This window comes from Cervus canadensis, chromosome 1, assembly GCF_019320065.1.
Source record: "Cervus canadensis isolate Bull #8, Minnesota chromosome 1, ASM1932006v1, whole genome shotgun sequence".
Taxonomy (NCBI): domain Eukaryota; kingdom Metazoa; phylum Chordata; class Mammalia; order Artiodactyla; family Cervidae; genus Cervus; species Cervus canadensis.
Window position 1 is genome coordinate 23,111,704 of NC_057386.1, and position 17,620 is coordinate 23,129,323.

The 17,620-nt window shown below is 46.5% G+C and overlaps 1 protein-coding gene across 1 annotated transcript in view; it reads right to left on the bottom strand.

Annotated features, from left to right (window-relative positions):
- Window positions 1-8,952: 8,952 nt before the first annotated feature.
- The window catches only part of TTLL6 (tubulin tyrosine ligase like 6), a 37,852-nt gene continuing 29,184 nt past the window's right edge, over window positions 8,953-17,620 (bottom strand). Inside the window, exons 13-14 of the mRNA XM_043470576.1 lie at window positions 17,206-17,474; window positions 8,953-10,319 (exon numbers count right to left, since the gene is read on the bottom strand). Coding sequence (XP_043326511.1) covers window positions 17,206-17,474 — 269 coding nt within the window. The 3' untranslated portion in view covers window positions 8,953-10,319. The remainder of the gene's footprint in view (window positions 10,320-17,205; window positions 17,475-17,620) is intronic.

The following is a 17,620-nucleotide window of genomic DNA, read 5'->3' on the forward strand; positions in this document are numbered from 1 at the left end:
GGAGAAACCATCCAAGCCCAAGACGCTGGCCGGCCGTGCCTCAGGGGCCCAGGATTGGGAGTTGGAATCTCCAGTATTTGGAACATCCTTTCCTTAGCCATCTTCCTCTCCCCGCCTCTAAACTAGGCACGAACAGTGCCAATGGCTTCCCCTCTCCATCAGAGGAACCTCCCCAAGGCTCCCTGCCACTATTCTCTTCTTCTTCTGTTATTAAAAAGTAAGCAAGTGGAGCCCCCCCCCAAAATTAGATTATAACATTATCTATTTCTTAGTCAAAAGACCTCTTTCCCAGGAGAGGTCTGAGGGGCTTTCTTTCTTTTGGGGGGGGGGGCGCTTTCTTATTTGATTTCTGATCAAAGGACTTTTAACTTCTTGGTCCCATTATTGCCTTATTTCAGGTGAGAAAATTTTCCAGTTTATCCAAACAATTGTTTGAATGAGTGTAGACCACATACTTGGGTTGAAGAGCTCAGCTCCTGTCCAGAAAGGGAGGGGGCTCCTCTAGGAAGAAGAGCTCCCCATCCCCACTCCAGAGACCCTCTGTCCTCCACTGTGGATGCCTTCTCCACACCCCCAGCTCCCTCTTTGGCCAGAGCCTGTCTTCCTGGGGTGTTTTTTTCCAGAAGTCTTCTCTTTCTCAGGAGGAATGGAGAGACAAGAATTTGAGGGCAGAACCAGTGTCCCTGGTGGCAGCGAGGGTGCTTGAAGCAAGTGACCGGGGTGAAAAGAACCAGGTTTCTAATGGTGGTTCCCTCCACCCTGGACAGATGGTCTGTGAACCTGAGGCTATGATCCCCATGGGTTTTGGAGAAACCACCAGCATCCTGTTTCGCAACAACTGATTGTTTTTGATGTAGACAGTCTCCTATTTAGTGTGATTCCCTTTTAGGGTGTGTGTGAGCAGCACTTCAAAAACTGAAAGGGAATTAAGAAAGCAAGAACATTATATGGTGGTTACTAGACCCAGTGGACAATCCAGTCCTTTTCACGCCCCACCCCACATATTTAATTAAGGTTGAGCTGAGAGGTATTTTAAGCTCCAGTTTCTGAAATTGTGGTTGACATTCTCTGTGTCAATTTCTCCTTTCACTCTCTCAATTTTTACTGTTTCCTGGAGCTCTTCTGAGACAAACTACACAGGCAAGGTGAGTTGTGGCAGGACAGAGAGTGAGGGAACACTATTTTAGACCAACCAGCTTTCACAGAAAGTTGACTCCCCATCCTGAAGCATGAGAATGGGGGAGGGGATGGGGACAAGGCAAGCTTGCCCGACCCACCAGAGTCCAGCCCCTGGGGGAAGTGCAGGCTCACACCGGGCGACCCCTCAGCCGGGGTCATGGAAAGGACAGGCAGAGAAGTCTAGAAACGCAAAGAAGTTAACGATGTTTGGCCGTCTGGGGGCTTATCGGTGTGTCGGGGTCAGGCGGGGGCCGAGGCAACAAGCTCCGGCAGACAGGACCCAGGTCTGGGCTGCACAGGTGAGGAGGCTGACTCAACATGGGACCACGTGGCAGCTGGACTGGGGACAGTCCACTTAGGAACTTCTGGGAGGAAGGAAGGGGGTAGCTGGTGAAATATTAACCCCCCCTCCCCCGCCCCGGGTTCTGAAGGGGGAACCACTCCTCAGAGGTCATGGACTAGAAGAGCCCGGAGGCTGCTACCCCTTCCTCTCTGCATCTAAGATCCAAACCCTTTCAGTTCTCAACCCGTGGCCTCTGGGAAGGTGCAAGTTCTCGATTTTCCTCTACCTCCTTGCTCCTCCTCCCCAAGGGCAAAGAGTGTCTTGGCCTGGTGTGGGAGTGGGAGCGGGGAGAGGGTGAGCAGAAATCTTTAGGCATTAGACAAAGATGCACCAGATAAGCCAGGAAGGTCTTAAAGTGAATTGGAGGTCAGGCGGGGCGGGATATGAAAACTCTTTTCCCGTCCCTCAATTCTGATGGCGCCTGGGGAGGGAGAGCGCCCAGGGCCCCCTCACAGTTTTCCCGTGGTTGAGTGTGCTTCTGGGCTTGGCAGGCGGGCTCAGGAGGGATGCCTGGGAGGCTGGGGAGTCCCAAAGGCGATTACTGGCAAGGCAGCCTGGGGTTTCCAAGGCTGGATCGCCTCTGCATTTGAGGCCGTTGGGCAGGGGCCGGGTTCGGGTGCCTCCCAGTGGTGAATCAGGCTTCTGACCTCAGCACCATCCCGGCCTTGCTCCGGAGGGTAAACATCCTCTGCACTTTGAAAACTGGTGGGACAAGAAAGCAAGGGGGTGGCTGGGAGAGGGAGGGAGGAAAGGAGAGAGGCTTAGAGGAGAGGAGGTTCTGAAATCCTCTTTTTCCTGCCAGGAATATTAGGGCAGCCTGGAGGACGAAGAAGGAGCATCCCGCTGTCGATGTTTCTCTCTAGCTAGATAAAAAAATCAGTTTTCTGGAGCCTCAGAAATGAGACTTTGAAAATGACCCCAGCGTTGGGGGATGGGGGAAAGGACTGTCAGGTCTCAGCTGGATTCCGATTCCCTCAGAAGCAGCTAAAGGACATCCCTCTGGAGGGACAGCGGGCATCTGTGAAGGGTTAGGGGCACAGGCAGGACAAGAGGAAATTCTCATTTCTTGGGGACAAACTTGGTTACTAAACCTTAAGAACATAGTTACTATGGCTATCATTTTTAATGTTGAATATGACATAAAGGGAGCCTGTTTTGACTCTCAATTCAAAGTCATTTTTGGGCCCTGGATGGAGTATGAAGAAGCTGTGAGGTCAAACAGATCCAGCATAGACCTGGATCCCTCTCCTCACCAGCTTCACCAGTTTCATCTCCCTGAGCACAGCCTCCTTGCCTGTAAAAGGGGGGTAATACTAACAGTTACGGCATTGATGCTGGAATCATATCAACACAGTATAGCCCAGGACTTCGTGTCAGCAAAAATGTCCCACCAGCCTCAGCTGCCTCTCAGACCTTCTTAAGGCCCTAATGACACATGTCCCAGAAAAATTCTCAGGCACTTGCCTCCACCCAATTACAGCCAAGTGACTAGAGTGACTGAGAAGTGAATTAAAGATAAAGTAACACCAAATTCCACTCTTCTCCACAGACCCCAGAGAAGAAGGAAGGAAGGAAGGGAAAAGGTAGGTGGAAGGGGGGAAGGAAGAATAGGAGGGAGGGAGGGAAAGGGCGAGACCTCAGTTCCCTTTCTTCAGGTGTCCAGGTTGTAGCCCACCACCACACCAAGAGAATCAATAGCTCTGGGAAGAGGCAGATGCTATTAAATCAAAACTACCAAGTGCAGAGACACCCCTAACAGCTGGTGTTTTACTCCAAGGATGAAAATAATTCAAGAAAACAGCCAGGCTGAAAACTCTTCTTGGACATCAGAAGACCTTCCTTGAAACTGCTTTAAACTGTCTACGACTTGGACGTTCATTGCTGAGTTCAGTTCTGTAAGACTGGAGTTGCCACCATTCCCACCCTGTCTTCACGGGAGGCCTTACAGAAGCAGCCAGGGAACGGAGGTGACCACGCTGAAACACACAGCTCTGCTCCCTGACTAGCCTTACACTGACCTAAACACTAGAAACTAACTCCAAGCACGAAGTGTAAGTTCAGGCAACCGAGGTCCAGGCGTCCCAGGTCTCCCCTGGGTTTGGAGACATGGACTGTTCAGTCTTGAACTGACACGTATTGGTTTACTCCGCTTCTCAGGCTCAGTCTTCCTCTGTAAATGGGTATAGCAGCCCCCTCATGAGGTGAGGGTATAATAAAGCTCGTTATGCGCTTCGCCCCAGTACCTGGAACATGATAATTGCTGAATAAACAGCAGCGATGCGTACGGATTCTCTGGTCCATACCGGAGGAAGCCAATTTCACGTCCTGACGTTACCTCAGAGGCTTTGTGGGGAGAAGCCGAGAGAGGAGGGAGGGGGAAGCGCTTGGTAACAGGCGGTCTGGCCCTGGCCTGAGAATTCTTAGCGGAATCTCAGGCGCAGCCCGGCCAACCTCTGTCCTACTTCCAAAACGGACCCATCGTCCCCCGACCCCGCTGGGGCGAAAGCCTGGCCTCTCTACGGGGAGCCCTTTTGCCCGTGGCCGCGGCGCCGGAGCCGGGATGCGCTGGGTGGGACAGCGCGTGTGAGGCGCGGTGTCTGGGAAGCAGGCAGCCAGAAACGGTCCACCAGGGACTTTTCTCCCCTGGACTCAGTGCCCCGAGCCAGCCTACTCCCTGGGTGCCTTGGAACCGCACTTTGGGCCTGGGTGGTGGGGAGCGAGGTTTTTACTGCTCACGTCCCAATCTCCAACAACAGGCAAATTCCCCCCATGCGCTTTTGCCGGGCGGCATCTTCTCCAACAGAAGTTCCAAACCAGCTCCGCACAGGCCTCTCTCTTTCCCGGGGACCCGCAGCCCACTCTGCCTTCTAAATCCTCTCTCCAGAGACAGGGACTGGAGGACTTGCTCCAAGGGCGCCCTTCACCTCCTCTTTCCCAGTCTCCTTCTGACAATGGCTTTTCCCTGCAAGGTCTCCAGAAACACAGCAAATGAAAATGTTGGAGGAAAAGTACTGGTTCTGTCCCTCCTTCTCCTCAGTCATGTTGGAAAAATAATCAGAAAATTTCAAATAACCAGAAAATCTGCTGAGAAATGGGGACCCAGAAGGGAACAGCCAACCCAAGAACTGGCTTTTCTTTTTTCAATAGGAGCCCAGTCCCTCCATTAGATATGAATATAGCTTCTGTGTGGCTGTCTGTGAAACATATATTTCCCAACCAGGCAGCAAGGGATGTGAATTTTCACTGGGCCCTAGGGACACCAAGAGGCTGCAGGGCAGAAGAGGGTCTTTTCAGACGGTGTCCAAACAGAACAAAATTATAACATGAAAAGCAGAGCTCTTGATTCAGATCTTTCCTGTTTAAATAAGGGGTGAGGGTAAGAAGCACTGGTGAAATATCCAAATAATTGAAAATATTTGTAAACAAATTCTTCTCACTGGGTCTCTGTTTGTGTTGGTGGATGTGACACACAGAATCAGGGGTCCACTAGCTGTTTCCTGATAACCCCTCCCCCTCCTTTGAGCTTCCCAGATGGCACTAGTAGTAAAGAACCCACCTACCAATGCTGAAGACATAAGAGACATGGGTTCAATACCTGGGTTGGGAAGATCCCATGGAGGAAGGCATGGCAACCCACTGCAATATTCTTGCCTAGGGAATCCCATGGACAGAGAAGCCCGGCAGGCTGTAGTCCCTAGGGTCTCAGAGAGTCGAACACGACTGAAGTGACTTAGCACACACGCACGCTGTGCTAAGAAACAGAAAGAACTCAAGTCCGCTTTAGAGTGTGAGAGCTCTGCCAGTGGAAGGACTGTGGGAACTGACAGGGGAGAGCTTGGAGTGGAGAGTGGAAGGGCAGAGGGGAAGAGAAGTGTAGCAGACACTGAGTCAGAGGCCCTGAGACAAAGTCCTGGCTCTGTGTCTTTAATGTCTCCTTGCCTCAGTTTTCTCATCTGCAAGATGGGGATAATACTGATCTATAAGCCTGCTGTGAAGAATAAACAATAATACATGGGAACATGCTTGATCATCATCATATGTTCCTTGGCCTGTGCCTAATTCAAAGGGGATCATGGCAAGAATAGCAAGGGTCCAGGTTTTGCCCCAACCCAGGGATGGGTACGAGTGTCCCTGTGGCTATTTGATGCCCTGACCCCTAAGCTCAGTTGGCTCCGTCTCACCGTCTACCAGATCCAAGGGAAAGTGAGAGTCCATCTCAGCAGGCTGCCCCAGCCCCTGTTTACTTTGGCCACGTTGTGATGGCCCTGCTGGGTTTGCCAACAGGATTTGGGTGTTTGCTCTCCTGCCTGGCATGACTGCAGAGGCAGCTGGCACTCTGCTCCTGATTGTCATGCTGACCAATGTTGCTCACAGCAAGGGGATGCTGTGACTCCCTGCTGCTTCCTCCCCCTTCTCAGATGGGTGGAGTCTCTTTTTATTATCATTCCTAAGACTCCTAGTCTCAGGAAAGCAGGGTGGTAGAGAGATACCAGTCTTTCCCTTTCAAATGGCTGCCCAAAGAGTAAGTACTCAAGAATTAAAAGGAACCAGGAAATAGCAAAAGAAATCAGAGAGCTGAAGACACCAAGCACAAAATCTAAATTAAAAAAAATTAAGTCCTAGGTTTTGCTTTTTTCCCTCAGGCTTTTTCAGAACAGTAGATGTTCAGGAGTAAAAAGGAAGAGGCTTACTGAGGCCACCCCAGACCAGTCATGGCCCATGGTTCAGAAAAGTCATGGCAGAAGCATGATTAGCAGGTGCATGGTGGGGAAAACACACGCTCAGAACGATCCCTTCCCACCTCAGGGCAGCTCCTGGAGCCTCTCACCACCTCCCCAGCACATGGTGTGCTCTCAGGAGACGTGGAATATCCTCTGCAGGACACATTGCCGATTGGCTTTCCTAGGCTGCCAGTTAATAACTTAGAGTCATGCCTGGAGAATGGAAAATAATTGAAAGCAATGCTTAGTAAATTGCAGTTTCAAGGTCTTCATTGCCTTTCTAACAATTTGCAAAACCCATTTTATTGCTTTTTTAGATTCCTTGAGTTGAAATGCCACTGTGTGCTGTAATTAAGCTAAGTGACACGCCAGCTGTAAAGACAAGGCTTGTGAATGATTACATTTGGCTCATGTAATCATCCAGCATGGGTGGGGGAGGACACTTGGAACAGCTGCCAGTCTGCCTGCCTCACGCTCCCTGCCAGGGTGGAGGGAAAACTGGACTGATTCTGAAATGGCCCTTTTAAGGCTAGGGAGAGCTAGCTTGCCTGTTTGAGGTGGCCACGGCTGTGCAGTGGGATGAGTCAGATGAGTGGCTCCCGAACTTCATTATGTATCAGGACCCTCTGAGGGAGATTTCTAAATCCAGGTCAATAACCCCCCACCCCAGCCAGGTTGACTAATTTCGTCTGAGGGAGTGGAGGCACCAGATAGTTTTTTTAAGCTGCCCAGATAGTTTTGAGCCTAGAGAACCTGCCTGATCCAACATGGCTGCATTTAACAGCTTTGTCTTCAGGAAATCATTTTTGTATTTGGAAACCGTGTCCTTCAGTGCTGCTCTTTTAAATCTATCTGGAGACAGGAACTCATCCATCTGCTTTATGAAACAAATACCCTGATCTCCATCCCCCAGAGCTCTAAAGTTCCTATTTTCTTTCACGGGACTCAGTTCTTTTGAGGCCATCTTTCTTGTTCCCTTTTCTTTTCCCCCTCCATTCATTCAGCTGCTGTGTCCCAGCTCTATGTCTCCTCTGTCTCCTTTTCTTTCCCACAGTCAGCCATCCTGATAGGGGCTGCAAGGGCTTGAAACTTGGATCATTGTATGAGCCTCCTAACCTCTCTTCCAGCTTCGTTCTCTCCTCCTTGCTAGTCATCCATTCTACCATCTACGATGAGATTCACCTTTCTAACACTAAATAAAACCTATCCCATTCAAAAACCTTTAGTGGTTTCCTACTGCCCATTAAATTAGGTTAACATTTCCCAGGAAAACATTTTAGACTCTCCACTACATCCATTCATTTGGCAAGTATTTACTGAATCACAGTTTGGTCCTAAGCACCAGGCTGAAAGCAGGGGATACAAAGAAGCACAGACATGGTACAGTCCAGTGGAGAGACAGCCACAAACAAGTTCACCATCATGAAGTGTACGATAATGAAACAAAGAACACCTGGGTCTCCAAGGCCCTCTTTTAAACTATCTTTCCAATGTCATCTCCCAGTTATCCTTTCTGATCCAGCCAAATTGGACTAGACTTTACTTCTTGATCATGTCCCGGGTTGTTTATATTTTCTTCCAGAACTTTATTCCTCAGTCCCACACCTCATACTCACTTTTAAAAACCCTGTTTATATGGAGAAGATATTTGTAAATGACATAAAATGACAGTAAAGGGTTAACATCTAAAATATATAAAGAACTCACAAAACTCAATAGTGATGTTTTTAAAAAGCCAAACAATCCAATAAAAAATGAGCAGAAGGCCTGAACAGACATTAAAAAAAAAAAAAAAAGACATATAGCTGGTCAACACATGAAAAGATGCTCAACATAACTAATTATCAGGGAGTAACAGGCAATAAGTGTTGGTGAGGATGTGGAGAAAAGGGAATCCTCATGTACTGTTGGTGGGAATGCAAATTGGTGCAGCTACTATGGAAAATAGTATAGAGGTTCCTCAAAAAATTAAAAATAGAACTAACCAAATGATCCAGAAATTCTACTTTTGGGTATTTATCCAAAGAAAATCAAAACACTAATTAGGAAAGGTATATGCACCCCTATGTTCATTGCAACATCATTTACAATAGCCCAGTTATGGAAGTAACCTAAGTGTCCTTTGATAGATAAATAGATGAAGAAGATGTAGTCTCTACATACACCATGGAATATTCCTTAGCCATAAAAAGAATGAAATCTTGCCATTTGTGACAACATGGATAGTTCTAGAGAATGTTATGCTAAGTGAAGTAAGTTAGACGCAGAAAGACAAATACCATATTATTTCACTTATATGTGGACTAAAAAACAAATGAACAAACAAAACAGAAACAGACTCACAGATACAAAGAACAAACTGGTAACCACCAGAGGGAAGGAAGGTTGGCTAAATAGGTGAAGGGGATTTAAGAGAAACAAGTTATAAATAAATCACAGGGATGTAATGTACAGCATAGGGTATGTAGTCAGCAATATTGTAATACTTTGTTTGGTAACAGATGGTTACTACATTTATGGTGATGATCAATTCATTATGTGTGTAAATGTTGAACCACTATGTTGTATACCTGAAACTGATATAATATTATATGTCAATTGTATTTCAATTAAAAATTCTTTTTGAAGGAAAGGCATTTTGAACCTAAATTTTTATACAAAATTTCATACAAAGGCAAATAAATGATCACTGCAATGTGAAATTTTTTACATTAAAATTTTTAATTAAAAAAATCCATTTATCTTTTTCTGTCACCTCAAATATCACCTAATGAAGCAGACTTAATCCTCGAAACTGGGTGTGAGGGCATTCCCTTCTCATCCACCGATGCTCTTCTTTAGTGGAACTTAAACCCGACTAGTTATCCGGGGACCCGTCTTACCCCACCACACACTCCATGGGGGCAGGGACTGCCATGAGCATTTTTTGTCCCCCATAAGCATTCAGCAGACAATTGCTCTGCATAGCTCCATGGCTGAACAAGCGGGAGGCAGGTGGGGCTAGGAAAGCATCCTACTATTAATAGTATTTTGCCTTTGGACAACCCAGAGCCATTACAGCCTCTAGGCAGGATCAGCTACCTAATTTGGTGGGCCCAGTGCAAAAATGAAAATACAAGACTCCTCGTTCACAAATTAATCAGAATTTCGAGATGGTAATAGCATTAAACCAGACGCAAGGCCTTCCTAGTGTAGAGCCCTGTGTGACTGCATAGACTGCATGACCATGAAGGTGACCCTGTCGTTAGGTTCAAAAGTGCTGGCACCAAATTGTCCCTTAGGAAGACAAATAATTCTGACTTCACCTTAAGAGACTTCCATTTTATCAGCTCAGGAACCTTGACTGGCTGGGGTTGGTAACTAGGGAGAAAAAGGGAAAGACACAGAGCTTCTAGGAAGTCCCATTTCAGCAAGTCTTACATCTTTTGTCTGGGCCAGACTATGACCTATCGCAGCCTGATAGTGACAATGGAATCAGAAAAGGCAATTTGAGTTAGGTTGGTAGGGAAGGCAGCCGGAAGATACTTGGGCACAGAGCTGCTAGTATAGGAGGAGGTCTGGTCTTTACCTGATGAAGCTACAACCATCCTGATTCCTTTACTCAGGGCTCAGAGTTCTCCATCAAGCCTAGCTCTGGGTCTTTTCTCTCTGGAGTTGGAGACCAACTGACACTGGCCTGTTGGTGCCCTGAGGGCTCCGGACTTCTGGAAACTGGGAGTCCTTCCTTGCAACTCCTCCCTTTAAGTTGCTCTATCCTTGGGAGTATCCTGGATAGCAGTGCCATGTGAGGGACCCGTAAGAACGCCACTGGTGGGGCAAATGGAACGTGTCCTGGGGCAGCACCCATAACTCCCAGAAGTCATGGTCCTCCAGTACTGTAAGCTAACTGGGGGGCGGGACAAAAGGCAAGGCTGTTAGCCTCAGTAGTGCTAATGGGAGGTAGTCATATAAGACCAGGCTCTCTAGATGAGGAAGTAAAACTTTCAGTTGCTTCTGCAGGCATCGTAGACACTATAGGAAGAGACAAATCATTTCCTGGGAGTGAGAGGAAGAAATGGCAGAAATCCAGTCTGACTCTGGAAAGAAAAAAAAAATTTTTTTCTCAGATTTTTCTTTAAAATGGCTTCTAGAATATTTAAGTCAATTAACCCATCATCGCCATTCCTATCTTGTGGTGATTCACATCCACAGTAACCAGAAACTCATTTTACCTACACAACATTCCTTATCATAGCCCCAAACATTTGACAAGGATCATTTAAGAGCTGCCAACCCGGCTGGTCCAGAGATAACAAGTGGTGCTTGTTAAAAGCACAAACTTAGCTCTCAGCATCTGTGTGCCCCTGGCCAAGTTACCTGAGTTCTCTAAACCTTGGTTTCCTCATTTGAAAAAAGAGAATAACAGTGGTACTTACCACAAAGAGTTGCTTTGAGGATTGAGATACTGTAGGCAAACCTTTTAGTACACCCAAAACAAGTGTCCAGTCTGTGTTGGGCTCAACACCATTAACACAGTATCATTACCACCATCATCACTGTAGCTACCATTTATCAAGGAGGGTGCCAAGCACCCTGCATTAGCAAGCTTTAAATCATCCTTAAGTCCTACAAAAGGGATTATTTATCCCCTAAAACTCAACTGTTAGCAGATCTGAAGCCCTGACCTCAGTGGCCTCACTGCGAAAGTGGATCCCAAGGAAGGATGATGAGGTTATAGAGATTTAAGCAGAAAAATGGAGGAATTTGTCAGGGCTCCCTTCCTCACATGAGTCAGGATGAGATCTAAGTTCATGGCAGATTGGTAAAGAGGAAGAAATATTGGAACGCACCACTGTGTGAGGTTGGGCAAATCAGTTAATGTCCCCAAACCTTGATTCTCTTCCTCTGCAAATTGAGGATAAGAGAATAATTCTGTCTTGCCAACCTCACAGCATTGACCTGAGGATTACATGAGAGACAGTACGTAAACGTGATGTGTGGAAGGTATTGTTATTATACCTACAGAGAAAGTCCATGATCTGTAATTTGAACATCTGCTCTGCTCTTTCCTTCTCTAATTCAAGCATTGTTATACATAAGCCCTATTCTCATACCACATCCTGCTCCATTTGTAAATCAACATGTTGATAGGCATTCTGCTGCATATAATTAGACTTTTGCCAGTTTGCCTTGTATGTGTCAGTTTCTGGCAGTCTGATCAGCTGGGAATTTTGAGAAGCCATTACTTGACCTAAAAGCAGAGGATAAGCTCTGAGATCTGGTGACTCCACACAATACCCTGGAAAGCTCTGCTTGACCTTGGCCACCACTGCTTCCTGCAGAAATACCTTCACTAAAGAGCCATTTACCATTCCCTCAGCTCTACCTGAAGACTTATATTAAAAATACCACTGGAAAGAAAGAGTGGCTGTAAGAGCTTGAGGATTGGGAATCAGAAACATCTGACTCAAACCCTTCACCACTGAAAGCTGTGGAACCTTCTGAATGTTAAACCTTATGCTCTTTGAGCCTCAGTTTTTTCTTTTCTAAACTTCACAATTATGATTGAAATTAAATTATATATATACAAAGAGAGAGAGAGTGCTAGTGCCTATAGAGTACATTACCCAAAAAAAAGAGTAAATTTTACCATCATTAATATTCATCAGAAAACATGCCAGTACCTTCAGCCATCATCTACTATGGTACAAAAAGTCCATAACAGCAAGTGACCACATGACAAACTGCTCTTAGAAATCAGAGGCAATGAAAAGAATCACCCCTAAAGAATCACCTGTTTATTAGATGAGTAAATTTATCTTTACTCATTTAGGAGAAAATATCAAAACCTTCTCTGCCTACAAAATCCCAGAGCTTCTCATGGAGTCCAAATCCAAGCTGCTGCTGCTGCTAAGTCACTTCAGTTGTGTCCGACTCTGTGCGACCCCATAGACGGCAGCCCACCAGGCTCCCCCATCCCTGGGATTCTCCAGGCAAGAACACTGGAGTGGGTTGCCATTTCCTTCTCCAGCACATGAAAGTGAAAAGTGAAAGTAAAGTCACTCAGTCGTGTCCGACTCTTAGCAACTTCATGGACTGCAGCCTACCAGGCTCCTCTGTCCATGGGATTTTCCAGGCAAGAGTACTGGAGTGGGCTGCCATTGCCTTCTCTGCAAATCCAAGCTGGACTTTGCTACAGAATGGCCAGAAGAAGCAGCATCCCCTGTCAGAGCTGTTCACCAAGGTTCAACTGAGAGAGAAGCTGTCTTTGTTCCCAGACTAGTTACATGAGTGTGTACAGAGACGTGCCAAGAGGTTGTTGTCATTGTTCAGTCACTCAGTCATGTTCCACTCTGCGACCCAATGAACTGCAGCACACCAGGCTTCCCTGTCCTCACCATCTCCCAGGGCTTGCTGAAACTCATGTCCATTGAGTTGGTGATGCCATCCAACCACCTCATCCTCTGTTGTCCCCTTCTCCTCCTGCCTTCAATCTTTCCCAGCATCAGGGTCTTTTCCAATGAGTCAGTTCTTCGCACCAGGTGGCCAAAGTATTGGAGCTTCAGCATCAATCCTTCCAATGAATATTCAGGACTGATTTCCTTTAGGATTAACTGGTTTGATTGCCTTGCAGTCCAAGGGACTTTCAAGAGTCTTCTCCAACACCACAGTTCAAAAGCATCAATTCTTCAGCGCCCAGCCTTCTTTATGGTTCAACTCTCACATCCATACATGACTACTGGGAAAACCATGCCTTTGACTAGACCGACCTTTGTCGGCAAAGTTAATGATTCTGCTTTTTAATACACTGTCTAGGTTGGTCATAGCTTTTCTCCCAAGAAGCAAGCATCTTTTAATTTCACAGCTGCAATCACCATCTGCAGTGATTTTGGAGCCCAAGAAAACAACGTCTGTCACTGTTTCCATTGTTTCCCCATCTATTTGCCATGAAGTGATGGGACTGGATGCCATGGTCTTAGTTTTCTGAATGTTGAGTTTAAGCCAGCTTTTTCACTCTCCTCTTTCACCTTCATCAAGAGGCTCTTTAGTTCCTCTTCACTTTCTGCCATAAGAGTGGTGTCATCTGCATATCTGAGGCTATTGATATTTCTCCTGGCAAACTTGATTCCAACTTGTGCTTTATCCAGCCCAGCATTTCGCATAATGTACTTTGCATATAAGTTAATAAGCCGAGTGACAATATACAACCCTGACATACTCCTTTCCCAATTTTGAACCAGTCCACCATTCCATGTCCGATTCTAACTGTTGCTTCTTGACCTGCATACAGGTTTCTCAGGAGGCAGGTAAGGTGGCCTGGCATTCCCATCTCTTTAAGAATTTCCCACAGTTTGTTGTGATCCACACAAAAACTTTAGCATAGTCAATGAAGCAGAAGTAGATGAAGAAGTAGCCAAGAGCTTAGGGGATGAAGAAACCAACAGAACCAGCCCTAATCTTGAGGAGTGTCCTGTCTGGGGTTGGAGTAGGAGGATGAAGACCCTGCCTTCAGGGAAACCCCAGTGTGATGGTGCAGACATAGTCTATGTCCTTCGGGAGTCTTTGACTGGGGAGACAAAAAGGTCCAAAACAGGATGCAATGTTATTTTTTCTGCTAAGAGGTCCAGAGCCAAATTCAATGGTCATTTTAGGAAGCACTTAATCATACCCTTTTAATATAATTTATCTTCTCCCTTTCTCAGTATGGCTTCTGATCATTATAACTTTAACACTCATGTTACATATAAGGTTTCATGCCCCAGGCTTCCTGGTGGTTCAGTTGGTAAAGAATCTGACTGCAATGCAAGGAGACCCAGGTTTGAACCCTGGGTCAGGAAGATCCCCTGGAGAAGTAAATGGCAACCCACTCTAATATTCTTGCCTGGGAAATCCCATGGACAGAGGGGCCTTGCAGGCTACAGTCCATGGGGTCACAGTGAGTCAGATACAACTTAGCGACTAAACCCCCACCACCACACATCATCCACCTCACTTTAAAAAATATTTGTTTATTTACTTGGCTGCATCAGGTCTTAGTTGTGGCACACAGGTGCAGCTGCGCCAAGGCATATGGGATCTTAGTCCCTCTGTCAGGGGTTGAACCCATGTCCCCTGCATCAAAAGATGATTCTTAACCACTGGACCACCAGGGATTACCAGGGAAGTCCCCTATCCTTCCCTTTAAAAGTAGGAGCATAAATAACTTAAAATTCTAGAAAATTATGAACCAGAGACAGTGGGGGTGGGTTTGAGCCCCATCAGGACTGAGGAGTTTTGTTCCTATAACAGGTCCACAGGTCAGGGTGGCCATCACAGGTTCCTCTGCCCAGGCCTGGGTCTACATGTAGGATAGTCTTCATTTCCACACTAGAGAGATGTCTTCAAAAGGCAAATTCCCAGTGGCCTGTCCCAAATCTCGTGTCAGGATTTCCAGAGGTGTGGCCTTGGAAACTACAGGCTTAACAAGGGTCCCCATACAATTCATATCATCAGGGAAGTTTGGGAAACACTAGGCCAATTTTTTCCTTTGAGGGTGGTGAGAGGACCATCAGAACACCTAGTGGAGCTTCTTAAAATGCAGATTCCTGAACCCCTCAGTAGGACCTACTGATTCAGAATTTCCAGGAGCAGGCCTTGGAATATGCATTTTTATGAGCACCCAAAGTGATGTGTATGGGTAGATATTCACTCGTCAGCCCTTCTGCAGTGTGAACTACAGGTCACAAGGGGGCCAGGTCAGACTGTCCAGTCAGTCTGTTTTAGGTGGCAGAAGTGAATGAGATGATTAAAATGTATCTCCTTCTATAGGCAGTCAAGCAGTATAAATCCCTAAACCATCAGTTCAGTTCAGTTCAGTTCACTCAGTTGTGTCTGACTCTTTGCGACCCCATGAACTGCAGCACCAGGCCTCCTTGTCCATTGCCAGCTCCCAGAGTTTACTCAAACTCATGGCCATGGAGTTGGTGATGCCATCCAACCATCTCATCCTCTGTTGTCGCCTTCTCCTCCTGCCTTCAATCTTTCCCAGCATCAGGGTCTTTACCAATGAGTCACTTCTTTGCATCAGGTGGCCAAAGTATTGGAGTTTCAGCTTCAGCATCAGTCCTTCTCATGAATATTCAGGGATGATTTCCTTTAGGATGGACTAGTTGGATCTCCTTGCAGTCCAAGGGACTCTCAAGAGTCTTCTCCAACACCACAGGTCAAAAGCATCAATTCTTTGGCACTCAGCTTTCTTTATAGTCCAACTCTCACATCCATACATGACTACCGGAAAAAAAGCTTTGACTAGATGGACCTTTGTTGGCAAAGTAATATCTCTGCTTTTTAATATGCTGTCTAGGTTGATCATAACTTTTCTTCCAAGGAGCAAGGGTCTTTTAATTTCATGGCTGCAGTCACCATCTGCAGTGATTTTTGAGCCCAAGAAAATAAAGTCTGTCACTGTTCCCACTGTTTCCCCATCTATTTGCCATGAAGTGATGGGACCAGATGCCATGGTCTTAGTTTTCTGAATATTGAGTTTTAAGCCAACTTTTTCACTCTCCTCTTTCACTTTCATCAAGAGGCTCTTTAGTTGTTCTCTTTCTGCCATAAAGGTGGTGTCATCTGCATATCTGAGGTTATTGATATTTCTCCCAGCAATCTTGATTCCAGCTTGTGCTTCATCCAGACCAGCAATCTCAAGATGTACTCTGTATATAAGTTAAATAAGCAGGGGTGACAATATGCAGCCTTGACATACTCCTTTCCCTATTTGGAACCAGTCTGTTGTTCCATGTCCAGTTCTAACCCTCTACCATAGGCAATGCTATCTTGTAGAGCTCTAAATTTTTACATATCACCTTCCTTCAGAAGCACTAATGCCCTGACAGAGGGCTCCCTTGCCATCTCTCTGGTGCTTTTACACAGTGGAATTAAAGCTTAGGGGTCTTTGAATTTTCCTGGTTGTCCAGTAGTTAAGAATCTGCCTGCCAATAGAGGGGACACAGGTTCAATCCCTGGTCCAGGACAAGATTTCACATGTACGTGAGCTGTATCACAACTACTTAGCCTGCGCTCTAGAGTCCATGTGCGGCAACTACTGGAGTCCCTGCGCCTAGAGCTGGTGCTCCACAAGAGAAACTACCACAATGAGAAGCCTTCACACTGCAAAGAAAAGTAGCCCCTGCTCACTGCAACTAGAGAAAGCCTGTGCATGGTAATGGAAACCCAGTAGAGCCATAAATAAATAAGTAAAAGCTTAAGGATCTTTGTTTCCAGATCTTCTCAGGCACCAGTGTCCTGTTGTTCTGTCCCCTTAGTACACGCCTTACAGGGCCAGCTCTCAGGTCAAGTGCCCTGGACCTAAATAGGCTAGGCTGGCAGAGGACAAAAGGTATGGAGATCAACCTTTTCATGATTAACATGGTTCTACTTCCAGGGCCGGCATTAGTGACTGTCTCAATTTCAGCCAGAAGTGGAAAACAAGGCAAAGTGTACTTAAAGCAGCAGGGCCAGATCAGTCATAGTAGAAACATATCAATACATTGCAAGGGGGTCACATTTTGACTGTGGTGAGTCTTTTTTTTAAACGTTTTTATTTTGGACTGTGCTAGGTTTTTGTTGCTGTGTGCAGGCTATCTTTAGTTGTGGCAAGCAGTGGCTACTCATTTCAGTATGCAGGCTTCTCATTGTGGTGGGTTCTCTTCTTGCAGAACACAGGCTGTAGGCATGGAGCTTCAGTAGTTGTGGTGGATGGGCTTAGTTGCCCCTCAGCATGTGGATCTTCCCGCACCAGGGACTGAAACCATGTCTCCTGCATTGGTAGGCGGATTCTTTACTACTGAGCCAGCAGGGAAGCCCTGAGGTGAGTCTTAACTGTCTACTTACCTGCATGATTTTATGAATCTATCTGCCCACCTACCTACCCAACATTCCAGAAATATATGTAGAGTGCCTGCCAATGCTCTAGACACATGAAGGGAACATAAGTGGGCCTACCTAGTTCCTCTCACATCCTCTTTGGCCAGAGATCAGGCAGTGACTGTATGCTTCCTGATCTTGCATACACAGGTCTTTCAAAGCACCTGTATGGCTTCCGCCAGGCCTTGGGTCCAGTCGGGCTGGAGTGGCAACCACCAGCAGGTCTTTCAGGGAAACATCAAGGCCGTGAGAATTCTGTAAGAAGAGGAAGGAGGGCACATCCAGCTGCCTCTTCTCGCCAGAGCTTCGGCTGCAAAAGTAGGACTCCCGGGGCAGGGAGGGGTTTTCTGGAAAGGCAAGGCCATTGGCATCATCAATCTGTGCTGCTGGGCTCAGCATAAATTCTTGGTGAAAGACACCTCCCACTAGGGTCTCCTGCTTAAAACTGGCTGAAGTTCCTTAATTAGAATCAGCCACTGTGCCATTCTTCTAA